Source organism: Bison bison, unplaced genomic scaffold, assembly GCF_000754665.1.
Source record: "Bison bison bison isolate TAMUID 2011002044 unplaced genomic scaffold, Bison_UMD1.0 scf7180017864248, whole genome shotgun sequence".
Classification (NCBI taxonomy): Eukaryota; Metazoa; Chordata; class Mammalia; order Artiodactyla; family Bovidae; genus Bison; species Bison bison.
The window spans coordinates 1721076-1737696 of record NW_011494820.1 but is presented as its reverse complement, the minus strand read 5'-3'; the positions used below and the strand labels follow the sequence as shown (position 1 = coordinate 1737696).

General features: G+C 56.2%; 3 protein-coding genes across 4 annotated transcripts in view; 1 reads left to right on the top strand and 2 right to left on the bottom strand.

Moving 5' to 3' along the window:
* Positions 1–6022, bottom strand: part of COPE (coatomer protein complex, subunit epsilon) — an 18479-nt gene extending 12457 nt beyond the window's left edge. For both annotated transcript variants that reach the window (XM_010847274.1, XM_010847275.1), the window contains exon 1: positions 5796–6022. In XM_010847274.1, the coding sequence (XP_010845576.1) occupies positions 5796–5921 (126 nt within the window). In that variant the 5' untranslated portion in view covers positions 5922–6022. The remainder of the gene's footprint in view (positions 1–5795) is intronic.
* Positions 6023–6137: 115 nt separating this feature from the next.
* Positions 6138–13939, top strand: DDX49 (DEAD (Asp-Glu-Ala-Asp) box polypeptide 49). Its single transcript, XM_010847272.1, has 13 exons — positions 6138–6426; positions 7503–7626; positions 8277–8362; positions 8452–8573; positions 9146–9333; positions 9453–9593; positions 10560–10635; positions 10959–11035; positions 11183–11280; positions 12288–12362; positions 12995–13083; positions 13192–13263; positions 13362–13939. The coding sequence occupies exons 1-13, from the start codon at positions 6312–6314 to the stop codon at positions 13548–13550; spliced, it is 1452 nt and encodes a 483-aa protein (XP_010845574.1). The 5' UTR covers positions 6138–6311; the 3' UTR covers positions 13551–13939.
* Positions 13940–14484: 545 nt separating this feature from the next.
* HOMER3 (homer homolog 3 (Drosophila)) overlaps positions 14485–16621 on the bottom strand; it is a 6636-nt gene continuing 4499 nt past the window's right edge. Inside the window, exons 6-9 of the mRNA XM_010847273.1 lie at positions 16412–16593; positions 15969–16079; positions 15776–15859; positions 14485–14953 (exon numbers count right to left, since the gene is read on the bottom strand). Coding sequence (XP_010845575.1) covers positions 14762–14953; positions 15776–15859; positions 15969–16079; positions 16412–16593 — 569 coding nt within the window. The 3' untranslated portion in view covers positions 14485–14761. The remainder of the gene's footprint in view (positions 14954–15775; positions 15860–15968; positions 16080–16411; positions 16594–16621) is intronic.

Below are 16621 nucleotides of genomic sequence, written 5' to 3'. Positions count from 1 at the left end.
CCGGGCAGGGGGGCTTGGCCACCTTGGAGCCGCCACTCCAAACCACGGGGCCTGGGGACCCACAGAGAGAACGGCCTGCCAAGCTGCCCGAGCTGGGGGACAATGGCCTGGAGCCCCACCAGTGGGCGCATGCCAGGACTACCCTCCCCCGAGGCTGAGAACCAGACTCCAAGTGCCCAGGCCTTCTTCCCAGCCTGAGGGTGGGAGGGAGGTGGACGTGTCCTCCTCTCAGGCCACCGGAGACTGCTAACAAGAAGCCTGGCTCCTGGCCCCAGCTGGACTCCAGCCAGCTTCGCCACGGGGTCTCGGTAGCTTGCTCCAGCCACAGTGGCCAGCCGGGATCTGGCCAGGACTTGGAACACAGTGTCTCCTAAAGAAGTGACTCTCAAAAGACCCTGAGCTGGACACTGGGGAGGACAACCCAGCTGGGGTCCCCACACCACTTGCAGTATAAAAAGAGAGAGAGAGAGAGACAAGGGGCTTCTCTGGGGGCTCAGTGGTAAAGAATCCGCCCACCAATGCAGGAGACACGGGTCCAATCCCTGATCTGGGAATAGCCCACATGCTGCAAGGTCACCAAGCCTGTGCGCCACAGCTACTGAAGCCCCAACTCTACAGCCCGTGCTCTACCCGAGAAGCCGCTGCAGTGAGGCCCACACTCTGAGTACCCCCGTTCACCGCAACTAGAGAAAGCCTGCGTGCAGCAGCGAAGACCCAGGGCAGCCAAAAGTAAAATAAATAAGATTATCTTCTTCAAAACAAGAGAGAGACAAATGCTGGCTCTTGGTATCTGTGAAGCAGTGACACAGTGAGATGCCCTGTGAGGGACCAGACGCCACCCTGAGCCTCAGCTGCCCTCTGCGTCAAACAGGCACACCACCGACCCTGCAGGATGGCCGAGGGGGGGTCACTGAGACCCCACATGCAGACCTCAGGACTTTCCCAAGCAGCCAAAGAGAAGAGCTTCTGGGAGGCATAAGAACGAAGACACTTGTACAGACCAGGGAACCCCAGGAACCATGAAGTGTGCCACCAGGGGAGTGCCCTGGTGCCTAGTCCTGACGGCTCATCAGCACCAGCTGGGAGCTCAAAGATCCCAAAAGCCAGGAGGCTCACGTCCACCAGTGACATCCAACCACAGGGAGGGGGGCCTCAAACTGCCTGCAAACGGCTCAGAGGTGCAGCCAGCGCTGAGAGCCAGGGGAACTGTCCAGGGAGGCCAGGGATGGGGTTGGGCAAGGGGACCACATCCCATCCTCTGACTGGCCATCAGTGTCACCTGACCACACTAGACCGTCACCTCCTGGAGGCCTTCTTAGCTGCTGCATCCTTAACACCTGTGCGGTGCCTGCCATCTTGTGGGCACTCGAGAAACGGCCAAGTAGAGAAACAGACATCACGACGGTGCCAGCACCGCAACACACCAGGGGCTCCGCCTGGGGCCACCTCTGGGGGTGCCTGTCTGAAGTTGCTATAACCAACCACCACCTAGGGTGGGGTTCAGAACAACAGAAACTCGTTCTCTTGTGGTTCTGGAGGCCAGAGGTCCGAGATCAAGGTGTCAGCAGAGCTGTGCTCCTTCCACAGGCCGAGAGGATCCGCCTTTGCCTTACCCAGCTGCTGGCGGCTCCGGGTCATCCTTGGCTGGCGGCTGTGTCACCCCAACCTCCGCCTCCACTTTTTCTGTCTGCCTCAAGCCTCTCTCTGCCTTTCTCTTAGAAGGACACCAGTCACTGGATTTAGTTGCTGTTTAGGTGCTAAGCCGTGTCCGACTCTTTGTGACCCCATGGACTGTAGCACGCCAGGCTTCCCTATCCTTCACTATCTCATGATTTTGCTCAAACTCATGTCCGTTGAGTTGATGATGCCATCCAACCATTTCATCCTCTGTCATCCCCTTCTCCTTTTGCACTCAATCTTTCCCCAGCATCAGGGTCTTTTCCAGTGAGTTGGCTCTTCACATCAGGTGGCCAAAGTACTGGAGTTTCAGCTTCAGCATCAGTCCTTCCAATGAATATTCAGGGTTGATTTCCTTTAGGATTGACTGGTTTGATTTCCTTGCAATCCAAGGGACTCTCAAGAGTCTTCTCCAACACCCCAATTTGAAAGCATCAATTCTTCAGTACTCAGCTTTCTTTATGGTCCCACTCTCATAGCCATACATGACTACTGGAAAAACCATACCTCTGACTACAGGGGCATTTGTTGGCAAAGTGACATCTCTGCTTTTAACATGCTGTCTAGGTTTGTCTAGGGCCGATCCTAAATCCTGGCTGATCCCATCCAGAGATCCTTCACTGGATTACAGCTCCATGTGTGTTTGCTCAGAAGTGTGTGACTCTTTGTGACCCCATAGATGTAGCCCGCCAGAATCTTCTGTCCACGGAATTTCCCAGGCAAGAATACTGGAGTGGGTTGCCATTTCCTCTTCCAGGGGATCTTCCTGACCCAGGGACTGAACCCCATCTCCTGCGTCTCCTGCATCAGCAGGCGGATTCTTTGCCATGCACCACCTGGCAGTGTGCGAAGACCCTTTTCCAAGTAAGTCACAGTCACAGGTTCCGAGTGGACGCATCTCATCAGGGACACCATTTAAGCCAATACAGGCTGCCGAAGAGGGTTTAGGTGGCCTGTGGACCAGAATTAACGCACGTCAAAGGGCTCAGCAGGGAAAGGACTCCCATTCTTCTGGCCATGTCAGGGAGGATCTCTTGGTTTGGTGCCAGTGCATCTTTACCATGTTGCAGAGAGGGCACCCAGGCCCCAGCTCAGAGGCTGCGCCACAGCCTTGCCTCCAACAACAGTGATCTGCCAGCCGATCTGGTTTCCTTTGCTTTCCACAGCTCTCTGCATACAGCAGCTCGTGCTGCTTCCTTCAGCAGGGAGGTAAAATCTGCATATTATGACACAGGAAGACTCGAAGAACACACTGCCGTAACATAAACACAACAGACACACAACAGAAGGCAGAAGGTGGATCGCCGAGTGTGACGCAGAACCTCACGGGGCCCTGCTGAGATGAAAGTCACGGCTCCCGTCCGACAGGAGGGGAGAGCAAGGCTCAGAGGGGTGCTGTGACAGCCCTGGCTGCAGGAAGAACACAGAAGAGCGAGAACCTGAGGCAGCCAGGCCTGTCTAAACCTTCCTGTGGTCTGCTTTACCCAGCAGGGAGGCACGTTAACAACTGTGACGCTGAGCGCAGTAAGGCCCCGAGAGATGTCCACGAGCCCTTGGGACAGCTTTCCTACGTCACAAAAAGGACGTCACAGGTGTGATTAAGATTATGGCCCTGAACATGGGGAGACCATGCTGGGTTATCTGGGAGGGTCCAGTCTAATACAGAACCCCTTAAAAACAGAGGACTTTTAGACAAAAGGAATGAAGGGGAAGAGGAAAGTTGCAAGATTCCAAGAACCCCCATGCCTGGATCTTTTTTCTTTTTTAATTTATTTGGCTGCACCAGATGTTAGTTGCGGCACAGGAGATCTTCATTGCAGCATGTGGGATCCAGTTCCCTGACCAGGGATTGAACCTGGGCCCCCTGCATTGGGAGCATAGTGTCTTCACCACTGGAACACCAGAAAAGTCCCTCCATGGCTGATTCTGAGATGGAAGGGTGATGTGGGAAGTTGAGGGCTGGAGAGAAGCATCTAGAAGCCTCCAGGAGCTAAGGGTGGCCCCTGGCCAAGAAGCAGCAACTTCAATGAGTAAGGAAAGTGATTCTTCCCCACAATGTCCAGAAGGAACACAGCCGGGCTGATACCTTGATTTTAGCTTAGTGAGAGCAGGGTTGGACTTCTGACATACAGAAGCTACAAGATAGTAAACTTGTGTTGCCTTGAGCTGTCCTTAGTCACACTGACAATGGAAAACTAATACAATCATGCAAACGTGGTTTCAACGAATCCGAACCTCTTACTGAAGTCTGAGGTTTTACCCTCCATACCACAGATGACACTCAGGGACATGGGGCTCACTGCCAAAGGCCAAAAGGGAAAGCAAGCCTTCTCCACTTCAGAATCCAAACTCCTCCAACCCCTCGGCCGCCTCCGTGAAGACGTCTGCCACTCCCTTGCATGGTGCTCCTATGGCCTCCCAGACCTTCGGGAAAAACTCCAAACCCTTGCTGTGCGCACCCCCCCAGGCCCTCCCTCTCACTCTGCTCACTTCATCCTTCATCTCCCCAACTGCACTCGCCCCGTTTCTGCAACGCCAGCCTCTTAGGCCTTGACTACATAGAGCTCACCCCTGCCTCAGTACCTTTGGGACTCTCACCTATGGAGTGAGAGCCTTCTCAAGGTTTGGTCACAGGGTTAGATGACAGTCACAGAAGCTTGGTCTGATTTGACCACTCCCACATGAAGCAGCCACCACCGCCCCGCCCCCAGTATCTGATCAGCACTTTCCATCTCCTATCCCTGCAGGGCTCAAGTTGTAATTACGTAGTCACTCGATTCTTTACTTGTTTACTCTCTTCAGAACACTAGACCGTGAGGGCAGGCAAAGATCCTGTCACATTCACGGCTCTTAAAAATCCTCGGGATTTCCTGGTGGTCCAGTGGTTGGGAAGGAGTCTGCCTGCCAGTGATGAGTCAAGGAAGATTCCACATGCTTTGGAGGAACGGAACCCATGTGCCACAACCACTGGCCAGCACTCTAGAGCCTGCAAGCTCTGACTACTGAAGCCCTTAAACCTAGAACCTGTGCTCTGCAGCAAGAGAAGCCACCGCAGTGAGAAGCTCATGTGATGAGTAGTCCCTGTGCTCTGCAACTAGAGAGGAGCCTGAGCAGCAATGAAGACCCCACACAGCCAAAAATAAATATACAAAAAAAAAGTTTTTTTTAAAGTCTCCAATAGCTCACTCTCAAAGTGACAGACAGTACCATCCATCTCCTTCCCCAAAGGTGCTGCTAGCAGTCCCGGCTGCCCCCTCTCCTGTCACCCACTCACTGCCTGGGTCTTTCCAGCTGCAGTTTCTAGCTCTCAGTCAGGCTCACTCCCACCACTCTCCATCACACCACTTCCTGACACCTTTTAAATAACTTACTTTTATTTATTTGTATTTGTATTTGGCGTGGCATTCCGAACTTCCCCAACCAGGGATGGAACCATGCCTCCTGTAGTGGAAATGCCAAGGCTTAACCGCTGGACCACCAGGGATGCCCCTGATACTTTATTTACTTTTATTGTTTATCTGCCTCCCTTGGGAGCTGAGGTTTCCAAGAAAGATGGGAGTTTTATCTATTTTGTCACAGCTTTGAGCCTAGCACAGATACACAGCCTGGCCCATACAGATGATCAGTGAGGAATGAATGAATGAGCAAGTCTGGGGAGAAATAAACTGGCTAGTGGGGCAGGGTAACAGGCGAGAAGTCATTTCTCTCTTGAGCCTCCTTGTTCTCTCTCCTGTAAAATGAGGATAAATAACAGTCTCTACTTTAGGGGTATTGAGGGCATGGCGGAAACAAATGAGAACTACTATTGTTGTTACTATTATTACTACCGCAGAGTAGTATTATATTTGTTACTATTACTATAGAAGCATGAACCTCTCTCTTACTCGAACGCCTACTAAGGTGCAGACTGAGCGGTCAAAGAATTATCACGAAATGGTACTGCTTTGAGTTTTGTCAAGGGACAAAGACAATTCCTCACCGCGCTCTGAAGAGATGTAGGGGGTGAAACGGCGCAAGGAGAAAAGGTAGGGTTTTTTAAATCAGAACCCGACCCGCGGCCACCAGGAAGCGTCTTTCGTCTCCGCCCCCAACGTCTCCCAGCCCCGGAGCCGCCGCACCTTCACCCGCTGCGCCTCGTTGATGCACTGCTGGTAGCTGCCAATGTAGAAGGCGTTCTTCACGTCGAACAGCTCGTCCACCTCCCCGGAGCCGCCAGAAGCCGGACCAGGAGCCGGAGGAGCCATATCGCTGCCCTCTCACTCGCTCCCCTTCCTGAAAGACACGTCGGCCGGAAGGAGGCAGCCACCTACGGCCACGCCGGAAAATGTAGTTTACTGGCTCTTCCCTGGAGATGAGCCAATAGAAGACTCTTAAAGCGGACTAGAGGGGCGGGAGACGCAAGTGCGTCTCGCAGGGCATCTTGGGAACTGTAGTTTAATTCGATGCTGAGATCCCGCGGGATTCCGGGAAACCATGGTAAGGATGTAAGGATGTGGTGGAGGCTTTGAACCGTGAGTTGGAGAAAGTGGGACCGAGCGGGAGGCAGATCCAATGAACGGGAACGCTTTCTGACGTCATCGACACGCGCCGGAAGTACCGTTCACACGCGCGCTCACACTGCCTTGGCTGCGAGGATGGCAGGCTTCGCGGAGCTCGGGCTGTCTTCGTGGCTCGTGGAACAGTGTCGGCAGATGGGTTTGAAGCAGCCCACGCCCGTGCAGCTGGGCTGCATCCCCGCCATCCTGGAGGGTGAGTGTGGCTTGGTCTCTTCAGGAGGCTTCCCCGCAACTGTCGCTTCTCTTGCCTTCTCTCAGCTTTTTGCCCACGCGGGTCCTGTGAGGCAAGGGGCAGCCCTGGCCCTTACGGGCGATCCTGGGTTCCGGAGAACGACTAGGTAATGTTGGCGTTTAGGCTGTACGACTGACTCGCCTGCACAAGTGATATAATCTCTGAAACGTTCGTAGCCTCATCACTGGGAGGGTCTGATTAATACCTAATGATAGTGCTGGGAAAATTCGATAGAACTTGCTTTACTGTCTTCATTTTACAAGTGGCAATTGAGGTTGTCAAGATTATTGGTAATTCCAGGACTCTGGTCCCTAGACTGCTCTTCTCTCCACCTCTTCGGACCAGCCCAGTTTTGCCATTAAAGAGACGCCTTCAGGAAGCCTACGATGTGACAAGTTAAGGCATTAAATAAACAGGGATGAAGAGTCAGTAGGGAGAATAAGATTCAGGTTGGGGGAGGGTATTCTGAGTTTCCCAAGCTCTGATCCCAGGGAAGGAGTCAAAATGAGATTGTGGTTCGTAGCAAGTATCTCAGGTCACATGGATGTGGGTTCCAGTCCAGGCTGTTACTGGCTGTATGTCCTGGGCAAACCTTTGACTGTTTCCCCTTCTGTTAAATGAGGACAATAATGGCCTCACTCTCCTTAAATGTGTCGATTACTCTAAATGGAAAGTTGTCGTAATGTCTTCAACAGGAAGGGCACAGGCTGGTACTAAGCATATAGTTCTTGTCATTATTGTTAAGTTTCTAAGTCATGCCCGAGTCTTTTGTGACCCCATGGACTGTAGCCCGTTGGGCTCCTCTGTCCATGGGATTTCCCAAGCAAGAAGTATTGGAGTGGGTTGCCATTTACTTCTCCAGAGGATCTTCCCGACCCTGGAACCTATGTCTCCCGCACTAGCAGGTGGATTCTCTACCACTGAGTCACCAGGGAAGCCTGAGCATATAGTCATTGCTCGTTAAATGTTAGCTGCTGTAAACTGTGCCTGATGGAATACCTGTCTGCACCTGTGACGCTGCTGTGTTCTCTGCCCAGGTCGGGACTGCCTGGGCTGTGCCAAGACAGGCAGTGGCAAGACAGCAGCGTTTGTCCTGCCCATCTTGCAGAAGCTGTCTGAGGATCCCTATGGCATCTTCTGCCTCGTCCTGACACCCACCAGGTGAGTCCCACCCCCCACATACAGACACATGCCTCTCGGGTGAGTGAACCAGCTGTGTGGTCTTGGGGATGTGCCTTTACCTCTTTGAATACACTTTCCATGTGTGTAAAATGGGAACAGAAATTAGCCCAACCCTTAGAGGTACTAAAGAATTAGCAAGATGGTGTGTGAAAAGTGCTGAGCACAGGGCTTGACTCAGGGCAAGCAGGAAGGCCAGGAAGTAGGCATATGGGCAGAGGAAAGGCCTGGACAGAGCTGGGGGCAGAGAGGAGGGGACTTGGCCACTGACCCACTGACCAGCCTCGAAGCAGGGGGATGCGGGTGGTGGGCGGGTTAACACCTGGGTCTCGGGCTTTGATGGCTGTGGTGTCAAGGCCATTGCTGAGGATGTGGGATGAGGAAAGGCCAGTTTGGGTGGGACTGGCCGAGGACAAGCCATACTCTGTTCAGGCACCCAGCCTAGTGAGAGGGCAAGAGCCACAACGGGCTTCCAACGGTCAGTATCAGAACCTTTGTCCAAAGGGGACTGGGAGCCATGGAGGGTGTATCAACAGGAAAGATGCAAGCAGGAGGCCCTATTGATGGAGGCAGGAATGAGAGGCAGGCACAAAACCCCCATCTGACTCATGCTGGCCCCTTCATGCCCACAGGGAGCTGGCCTATCAGATCGCAGAGCAGTTCCGGGTCCTGGGAAAGCCTCTGGGCTTGAAAGACTGCATCATCGTTGGCGGCATGGGTATGGGGGAACCCAAGGAGGCTCTGGGCGTGGGACTGCTGCAGCCTCAGACCATCTACCTAGCCCCACCTCTCGCATTCCACCCACAGACATGGTGGCCCAGGCCCTGGAGCTTTCCCGGAAACCACACGTAGTCATTGCCACACCGGGGCGCCTGGCTGACCACCTCCGCAGCTCCAACACCTTCAGCATAAAGAAGATCCGCTTCCTGGTGAGTCAGCCTGGGGCCCTGATTCATCCATTTGGGAACTGTGCGTCCCATTGGCCATCCGTTACCGAGTTAGGAATGGTGACGGTGACATCTCAGGGACCAACGAAAGGGGGCCTGTACTAGAAAAGATGGGCTTCCCAGGTGGCTCAGTTGTAAAGAATTCGCCTGCCGATGCACGAGATGCGGGTTCAGTCCCTGGGTGGGGAAAATTCCCTGGAGGAGGAAATGGCAACCCACTCCAGTATTCTTACCTGGAAAATCCCATGGACGGAGGAGCCGGAGGTCTACAGTCCTTGGGGTTACAAAGGGTTGGCCACAACTGAGCACACGTGCATGCACACACTAAAAAAGTTAGTTGAGGGCAGGGCCTCTCTGAGGAGTTAACGTTGAAGCTGAGATGGGCAAGAAAACAGGCCTCCAAGACCTCAAGGGAGAGTGCTCCAGGGTGCACGTCTGAGCCCAGAAAGGAGGCACATGGAGGAGGTAGGCTGGGCCCCGGGCTGGTGGTCGGGCCTCGGACAGCACCCTCACCCCAGGTCCCCACCCCCTGCCTGCTGCGGCTGATGCTACAGGTGATGGATGAGGCGGACCGGCTGTTGGAGCAGGGCTGCACTGACTTCACCGTCGACCTGGAGGTCATCCTGGCAGCCGTGCCCGCCCGCAGGCAGACGCTGCTCTTCAGCGCCACGCTGACTGACACACTGAGGGAGCTACAGGGCCTGGCCACCAACCAGCCCTTCTTCTGGGAGGCTCAGGCCCCGTGAGTCCGTAGCTACTTTCTGGCAGGGGGACGGGGCAGGGCAAGCGGGAGGCAGGGGTGTCCAACAGAGGTCATTGACCTCATTCAACAGAAGGGGAAACAAATGTGCCCGTGCCCAGGGTGCGCACCGTGGAACAGCTGGACCAGCGCTACCTGTTAGTGCCTGAGAAGGTCAAGGATGCCTACCTGGTCCACCTGATCCAGAACTTCCAGGACGAGCACGAGGACTGGTCTATCATCATCTTCACCAACACGTGCAAGTGAGCACGGCGGGCCTGCCGCTCCCATCCCCCGGGTGTCCCGCCCCCGGCGCCTCATGGAGGTCCAGCAGGTGGTCTGTGGTTGGAGGGGTCAGGCACACGGCCAGTCTTGGCACTCCAGGGCCTCTGCTCCGAGTAGCAGTTTCAGAGGATTCACTCAAGGAGGCTCAGAGAGGTCAAGCAGTTTGCTAATAAGGTCACTCCCATGAAGACTGAGCCAGGATTTGGGGGTCCTCAAACTTGCCCTTTCCTGGTGGCTCAGATGCTAAAGAATCTGTCTGCAGTGCAGGAGACCCAGGCTCATTCCCTGAGTTTGCAAGATCCCCTGGAGAAGGGAGTGGCAACCCACTCCAGTATTCTTGCTTGGAGAATTCCATGGACAGGGGAGCCTGGTGGGCTACAGTCCATGGGGTTGCAAAGAGTCAGACAAGACTGAGGGACTAACACTTTCACTTTTTGAGACCTGCCCTTAACTGGAAGAGCTGAGGGCCTTGGGCTCTCCCCAGGAGACCCCTGCAGCAGCTGGGAAGGCCTTGGAGCAGCCAGTTCGCTGTGGTCTCAGGGGGTCACTGAGTTCCAGCACATCACCCCCACGGCTGTCCTCTCCACAGACCCAGGGATTTCAAAATCCTTTGACGTATTTGGGGAGAGCATCAAGGAGCTGTAGGCCGGTCAGGTCTAGCCTGACCCAGCGTAGAAGGGCAGCCCACAGCACGTGGAGGAGACCTCCTGACCACTGCCCCCCAAGAATTTCTTGGGCTACCAGAAGAAAACAGGCTGGACCTAGAGCACTCTCTTGTAGGCTTAGGCCAGGGAAGGGGTCAGCAGGCAGGACGCGGCACCCCTGCTTCTCCTTCCCCAGTCACGCAGGGCCACTGTTCGGGGTCTCGGGGCGGGAAGGCGGGGGCAGAGCACCTTCCCAGGACCCCAGCACTAGATGGACCAACAGCCTGTCCTTCCCACCAGGACCTGCCAGATCCTATGCATGATGCTACGCAAGTTCAACTTCCCCACCGTGGCTCTGCATTCCATGATGAAACAGGTGAGGCGCCAGGCAGCCACCCGGGGCCCTCCCCGACCAGCCTCGCCCTGGGGACCCCTCCCGGCCCCAGGGCTTTTGCTCAGGCCCTCTCCTCTGCCTGGAACACTCTTCCTGCCACCCCATCTGCCCCATTCTGGCCTCCTCAAGGTCATCTCCCTCAAGGTCATCTCCCTTGCTGGACTGTGAGCCGCTTGAGGGCAGAGACTGTCCTGGCCTCTGCTGTGCGTGTCCCCAGGCCTCACACAGTAAGCATACACTCTGAAACATTTCTTGGGATGCTACCTGATATCCTCCTGCCCCAATTCTCTCCCAATTTGGCACAGAAAGAACGCTTTGCCGCCCTGGCCAAGTTCAAGTCCAGCATCTACCGGATCCTGATTGCGACAGATGTAGCCTCCCGGTGAGCGGCTCCAGGGTGCCCCTACAAAAGGGCCAGAGAGGGAGGGTGGCTTCAGGCAGCCCCAGCTTCACCGCCGAGTGACCTTGGGTGAGTCCCAACCTCGGTTTCCCCACCTGGACAGAGGTGCTGAGTGACCTCTGCCTCCAGGGGCCTGGACATTCCCACTGTGCAGGTGGTCATCAACCATAACACCCCCGGACTCCCGAAGATCTACATCCACCGCGTTGGCCGGACAGCCCGCGCAGGTGAGCAGATAGGGCGGGCGCTACCCATGCAGGGGGCACGGGTTTGATCCCTTCTTGGGGAAGATCCCGCACACTACGGCCAAACCCCCCCAAACAACCAAAAAGACACAGGTGTGGGTGCTGTGTCTTCTCCACATGACCCAGGCAGCACTGAGCTATCCCCTGGGGACACGGCACACAACCCCTCCCCACCACCACCTCTTGCCTCACCCAAGCCCCCTTCACCTGTCAGGGCTGGCCGTCCTAGCCCAGCAGCAAACAGGTGTACAGGTCCTGATGGGTAAGATGCTGCCCTGTGGGATTCAGTGTTCAAGTTCAACCACTTGCTGTGACTCCTGGTAGGAGCCTTGAGTCTGCTCCTCAGCCCTACCCGGAAGGGGCACAGAATCCGGGAGATTTTCTCACACCTGGAGTTGGCAGAGCCATGGTTTCTGGGGCCAGACTGGCCCTTCTCTCCTGCCCTGTGGCCTCAGGTCGGTCACATCAGCTCTCTGGGCCCCCACCACCCCGTCCAACAATGGGTAACAAGAATGTGACGCCTGTTTGGGGCCGCTCTGAGGGCCTCAGGCCTGGTCAGCTCCCAGGGCTGTTCTAGCGCATTGTCTCATGGAAGCCAGGAACAGAGAAGGTGGCATGTAGGCTTCGGAGCTGAAGCCTGTCTGGGCTTTCTGCTGATAGGACTGGGCTTGAGCTCCCCGGCAGCCACACCAAAAAGGGAAATCAGCCACATTACCAGCCCCTGATTGAGGCCAAGCTGGCAGGACAGCTGCCCCTCCCTGGAGTCCTGCTGCTCCCCTGGGACAGACCTGCCTGCCACACAGAGGTCAAGCAGGGGGCTGAGACCTGACGCTCTAAGCTTCCTTCGTTTCCACTCATTCTTCCACCCACTAAGCTCCTGTACAGTTCCCCTTGATCAGGAGGAGCTCTGAGCTGCCTAGCAGTCAGGACCTGCTTGTATCGGCCCCTTCTCCTGGCCTCCAGCACACAATCTGGGTGTGTCCCCACAGGGCGGCAGGGACAGGCCATCACGCTGGTGACGCAGTATGACATCCACCTGGTTCACGCCATCGAGGAGCAGATCAGTGAGTGGTGTGGGAAAGGGAGGGTGGTGCCTCCGGGTGAGACGTCCACTCACCCTGTCAATGCCTGCCTGTCTGCTCATGTGAGGAGGCTTAAACTGCACTTTCTTTCCTATGCAACCCCCATAGAAGTTTCATTGGCCCAGCAATTGAAGCAGAAACTCCGTCGTGGCCTCCAGCAGCCGAAAGCCACATCTGATGGGAAGGGACTTTGGTTTCTCAGACCACAGTGTGTGGGTGGTCCCTGCAGATGAGTCAGAAGCCCCAGGGCTGTGGCCTAGGCAGGTTTTTAAAAATCCCCTTGGGTGGTTTAATATACGTATATCCAAGACCGAGAAGCTCTGGGGCATCTCCAACCACTGCACAGACTGTTCTGAGATTTAGAAACGTCTTGACTTTAATGGACACTGTTTTCAGAAAAAAAACAACTCCTAATCAAATTCATAGTGTTGTTAACAACCAGAAAGACAGAGCAGTCTGTACCCAGCTCTTGCCAACCTGATCTTTATCTGACATGACTCTGTATGGCCTTGCATGCCCTGCTGCATGGAGAGCTACATGGTTGAAATCTTTCTCTCTGTGGTGCCTGCCCTTCCCTGCCCCCTCTTAACCCCAGGCCCCTGCTGTCCCCACAGAAAAGAAGCTGGAGGAGTTCCCAGTGGAGGAAGCCCAGGTCCTACAGATCCTCACACAGGTCAACGTGGTGCGGAGGGAGTGTGAGATTGTGAGTGTCAGGGAAGGGGCTTGTCCTCGGGGACCCAGGGTGCTTCCTTGAAGGTGGCAACCCCTGTGATGGTCTCTCCCTCCCCCTACTCTTTCCCCCCCTGCCCAGAAACTGGAGGCTGCCAACTTCGATGAAAAGAAGGAGATTAACAAGCGGAAGCAGATGATTCTGGAGGGGAAGGTGAGGGCTGGCTGAGCTGTCTGTGTGGTAGGGGCAGGGCACAAGGGTCCCCAGGGAGGGCGCTCAGCTTAGCCACCTTCTGGTCCTGCCCGTGCCAGGACCCCGACCTGGAGGCGAAGCGCAAGGCCGAGCTGGCCAAGATCAAGCAGAAGAACCGGCGCTTTAAGGAGAAAGTGGAGCAGACACTGCAGCGGCAGAAGGCCAGCAGGACTGACCGCAGGGGGCGCCCACCCAGGGCCCGGCCTGAGGCCTCCTTGTCCCTAGCACCCGCTCAGGGTCCAGCCTGAGTTCCTCACAGCACCCACTTGCCCAGCCTGGGACTCCTTCATCAAGCTGAGGGTTGGCGCGCCCTCCCCTGAGGACAGAACCCTCTGCCAGCCTGCCCAGTGCCCCTCAGCAGAGCCCGCTGACACACACGCTGTATAGCGCACAGCCCTCCACCCTGCAGCCTCTGGTGGCCCCTTTTCAGAGCCTTGGCTGGGAGGCGGGCTGCTGAGGAAGAAAGAACACTGGCTGTGAGGTTGGGCCCCGGTCCACCTGGGACGCAGTGACCCCAGCCCAGGGTCACCCTGGATGTGCGATGAGCAGAGGTGTGTCACTTGCAGGAGGTGCTTAATAAATGAGGCTTTTAGCTTCTGCAGCCTGGCTCTGGGGAGCAGGGGCAGCGAGAAGAGGGTGTGGCTGCCTGTGCTTCTCAAGTCCCCCGGAACGTCATGCTACCACCCCACCCACTAGTTCTCCTTTCCTGTCGGGCCAGGCCCAAAGCCTTGGACTGTGGTGTTGACCATTCCAGCCGAGTGACCTTGGGTGGGAGAAGTCCCTTATATGGGCCTCAGTTTCCTCATCTGGAAAATGGGTATAGCAACCGCTCTACTACCCAGATGTAGACATGATGTTTTGGAGAGATCGTTTCCATGCCTAGTGAACACAGCCACATTCTAGGAGCTTTCCCCCTTGCCCACTTGGTTGTATTTGGGGTTTGTGGCTAGAGTGAAGTGAAAGCGGGGGGATTAATCAGGGTCCACGTTAGTCCAAGGTGGTCCAGACAACATGGGCAGGGCTTAAGGAGACAGGGAAGCAGAGCCACGTGTCCTGGGCGCGCTCCCTCAGGCTTTCTGAACCTCGCCCTCCAGGTGGCTTACCAGGCTGAGGGCAGATGGACGGAGGGCCCAGTGCTGGCGGTTGGGTACACCCGGGCTGCTCAGACACCACGCACACAGCCACGCTCAGAAATGTAATTTGGGCATCAGCACATGCCCTGGGGAGTCTAGAAATTCTACACAATGAAAAGCTCAAAAACAGCCTCTGAGCTGTGAACAGCCAGGGCTGGCTGGAGTCCTGTAGACAAGCCCTCCCCAGGCTGAGTCGGGCCCCAGTTGCTGCCAGGGGGCTTGGCCCACTGTGCCGCCTGCGGCCTGGCCTGTGCCCCAGGCGGGAACCCTTTGTGTAAAACCAGCTCCCACAGGCCCCTTCCTCTATGCAGACCCGGAGGCTGGACTCAGGGCGCGCCCTCGGCCAGGCGGGCCAGCCCCTCCCGCAGCTCGCTCAGCTCAAACAGCCTGACGTCCAGCAGCTGCGCGGCCCGGCCCACCTCGGCCCGTGCCCGCTCCCGCTCGACTCGGGCCTCCTCCAGGCTGCGCTCCGTGGCCCGCAGCTGGTGCTCCAGCTCTGCGTTTCGGGTTTCCAGGTCCTACAGGGAGAGAGCAGGCGGTGTTGGGGCCCCAGCGAGTCTCAAGGGTCCAGCGTCTCAAAGCGGGTGCTGGGGACCACAGCCCCCACTCTGGGCCAAGCTCTCCCTGTCTGCTGGCTTTCTCCCAGCTACCTGTACCCAAGATCTCCCTGGTCCCCCAGCCAATTTGAACTGACCACATTCCTCCTCAAAATCCTCCTGTTCTGGGAATGAAATTCAAACCCCTCCCTCTCCTTGCTCATTCCTGCTCAGCCTTTCTGGCTTCCTGTGGTTCCTTGAATACTTTCTCCCCACCTCAGGGCCTCTGCATTTGCTGTGCACGCTGCCCAGGAGAAAACAGGGAGCATTCCCTCAAATATTCTCTCTCTGGGGGCACCAGATCCTTTAACTTCTCCACCTGCTGGACTCACAGGACATGCCCCTATGAACGTTCCTCAGATAAAGTCTTCAGTGAAAGCCAGGCCAGCTACATCTGGGTACAAATACAAGCTTCTGGCCTCAGACGGGGATGTGTGAGGATTTGATAGGGGTCAAGAATGGAAATTTAACAGAGACTCAAAAACTGCTTGTTGAATGAATGGAAGAAGATGAAACCTTGTCCTAATAACCATCATTTGACTCAGTCCTTCCATGCACCTGGTCATCTGAATCCTTCACAACCTTAGATGTCTTCCTGACTCCATTTATAGGTGAAGAAACAGAGGTTCAGGAAGGCCCACGGCTGCCCAGAACCCGTGGGAAGGGAAGATCATGTCCGTCCCGTACCAGGGGCTGGCTGCCACGGGTAGTCACCCCACCCCACCCCACAGCAACCACACATACCTGCACCTTCTGCTGTGTCTCCTCACGTTCGGTGTCTGCGGCCTCACGGGACCCACTAGTCTGGCTCCTCAGCGTCTGGATCTCCTGATGGAAAAGTTCCCAAAATCTGTTCTGAGGTCCTTGGCTCCCCTGGGGGAGAGCAAGGCAGGCAAGGCCCAAGGAAGCACACAGGCACACAGAGGCGTTCACACACCTGGTCTTTGGTTTCCACTAGTGCCTCCAGCTGCTCCAATGACTGGCTGGGCCCCTCCTTCTCACTGACGGAAGCTGGCTCTGCCGCAGCCTGGGCTTCCAGCTCAGCCACCTGTGCAGACAGAAGGTCAGTCCCTGATGACCCAGTCTGTACCCTCCTCACCCTGGGGATATGCCTCCTGATCAGTCAAGCCCGTGACTGGGAACTCATCCCTTCAATCTGGGCCACTACCTCACCTCTGGCAGGTAGGACTCTAGGGTCTGACGACCCTCTGTGGCCGACATTACTTCAGACCCATACTACAGAGCAAGAAACTAAGACTCTGGGAAATGACCTGCCGAGATCACACATCCAGCCAGTTGAACCCAGGACAAATAGGAGGCAGGGCCTTCACAGTGACCCTTGGGCCACTTAGGGTCTTTGGGAGGGTGGGGCTTCCTCACCCGCTGCCGCAGCCTCTCAGCCTCTGCGCTCTGGGCCTCCAGCTGCTGCCTCCACTGGGCGGCGGCCGCGTTGGCCTCTCGCAGGGCACCGGCCAACTTGTTGTTACTGTCCTGCAGCGCGAAGAACTCGGCCTCCCACTGCACCTCGCCCACCGAGCTGCGAGAGCGCCGGGGTCGGCAGAGGGCAGGGCGGGGCCTCACTGGGCCGGG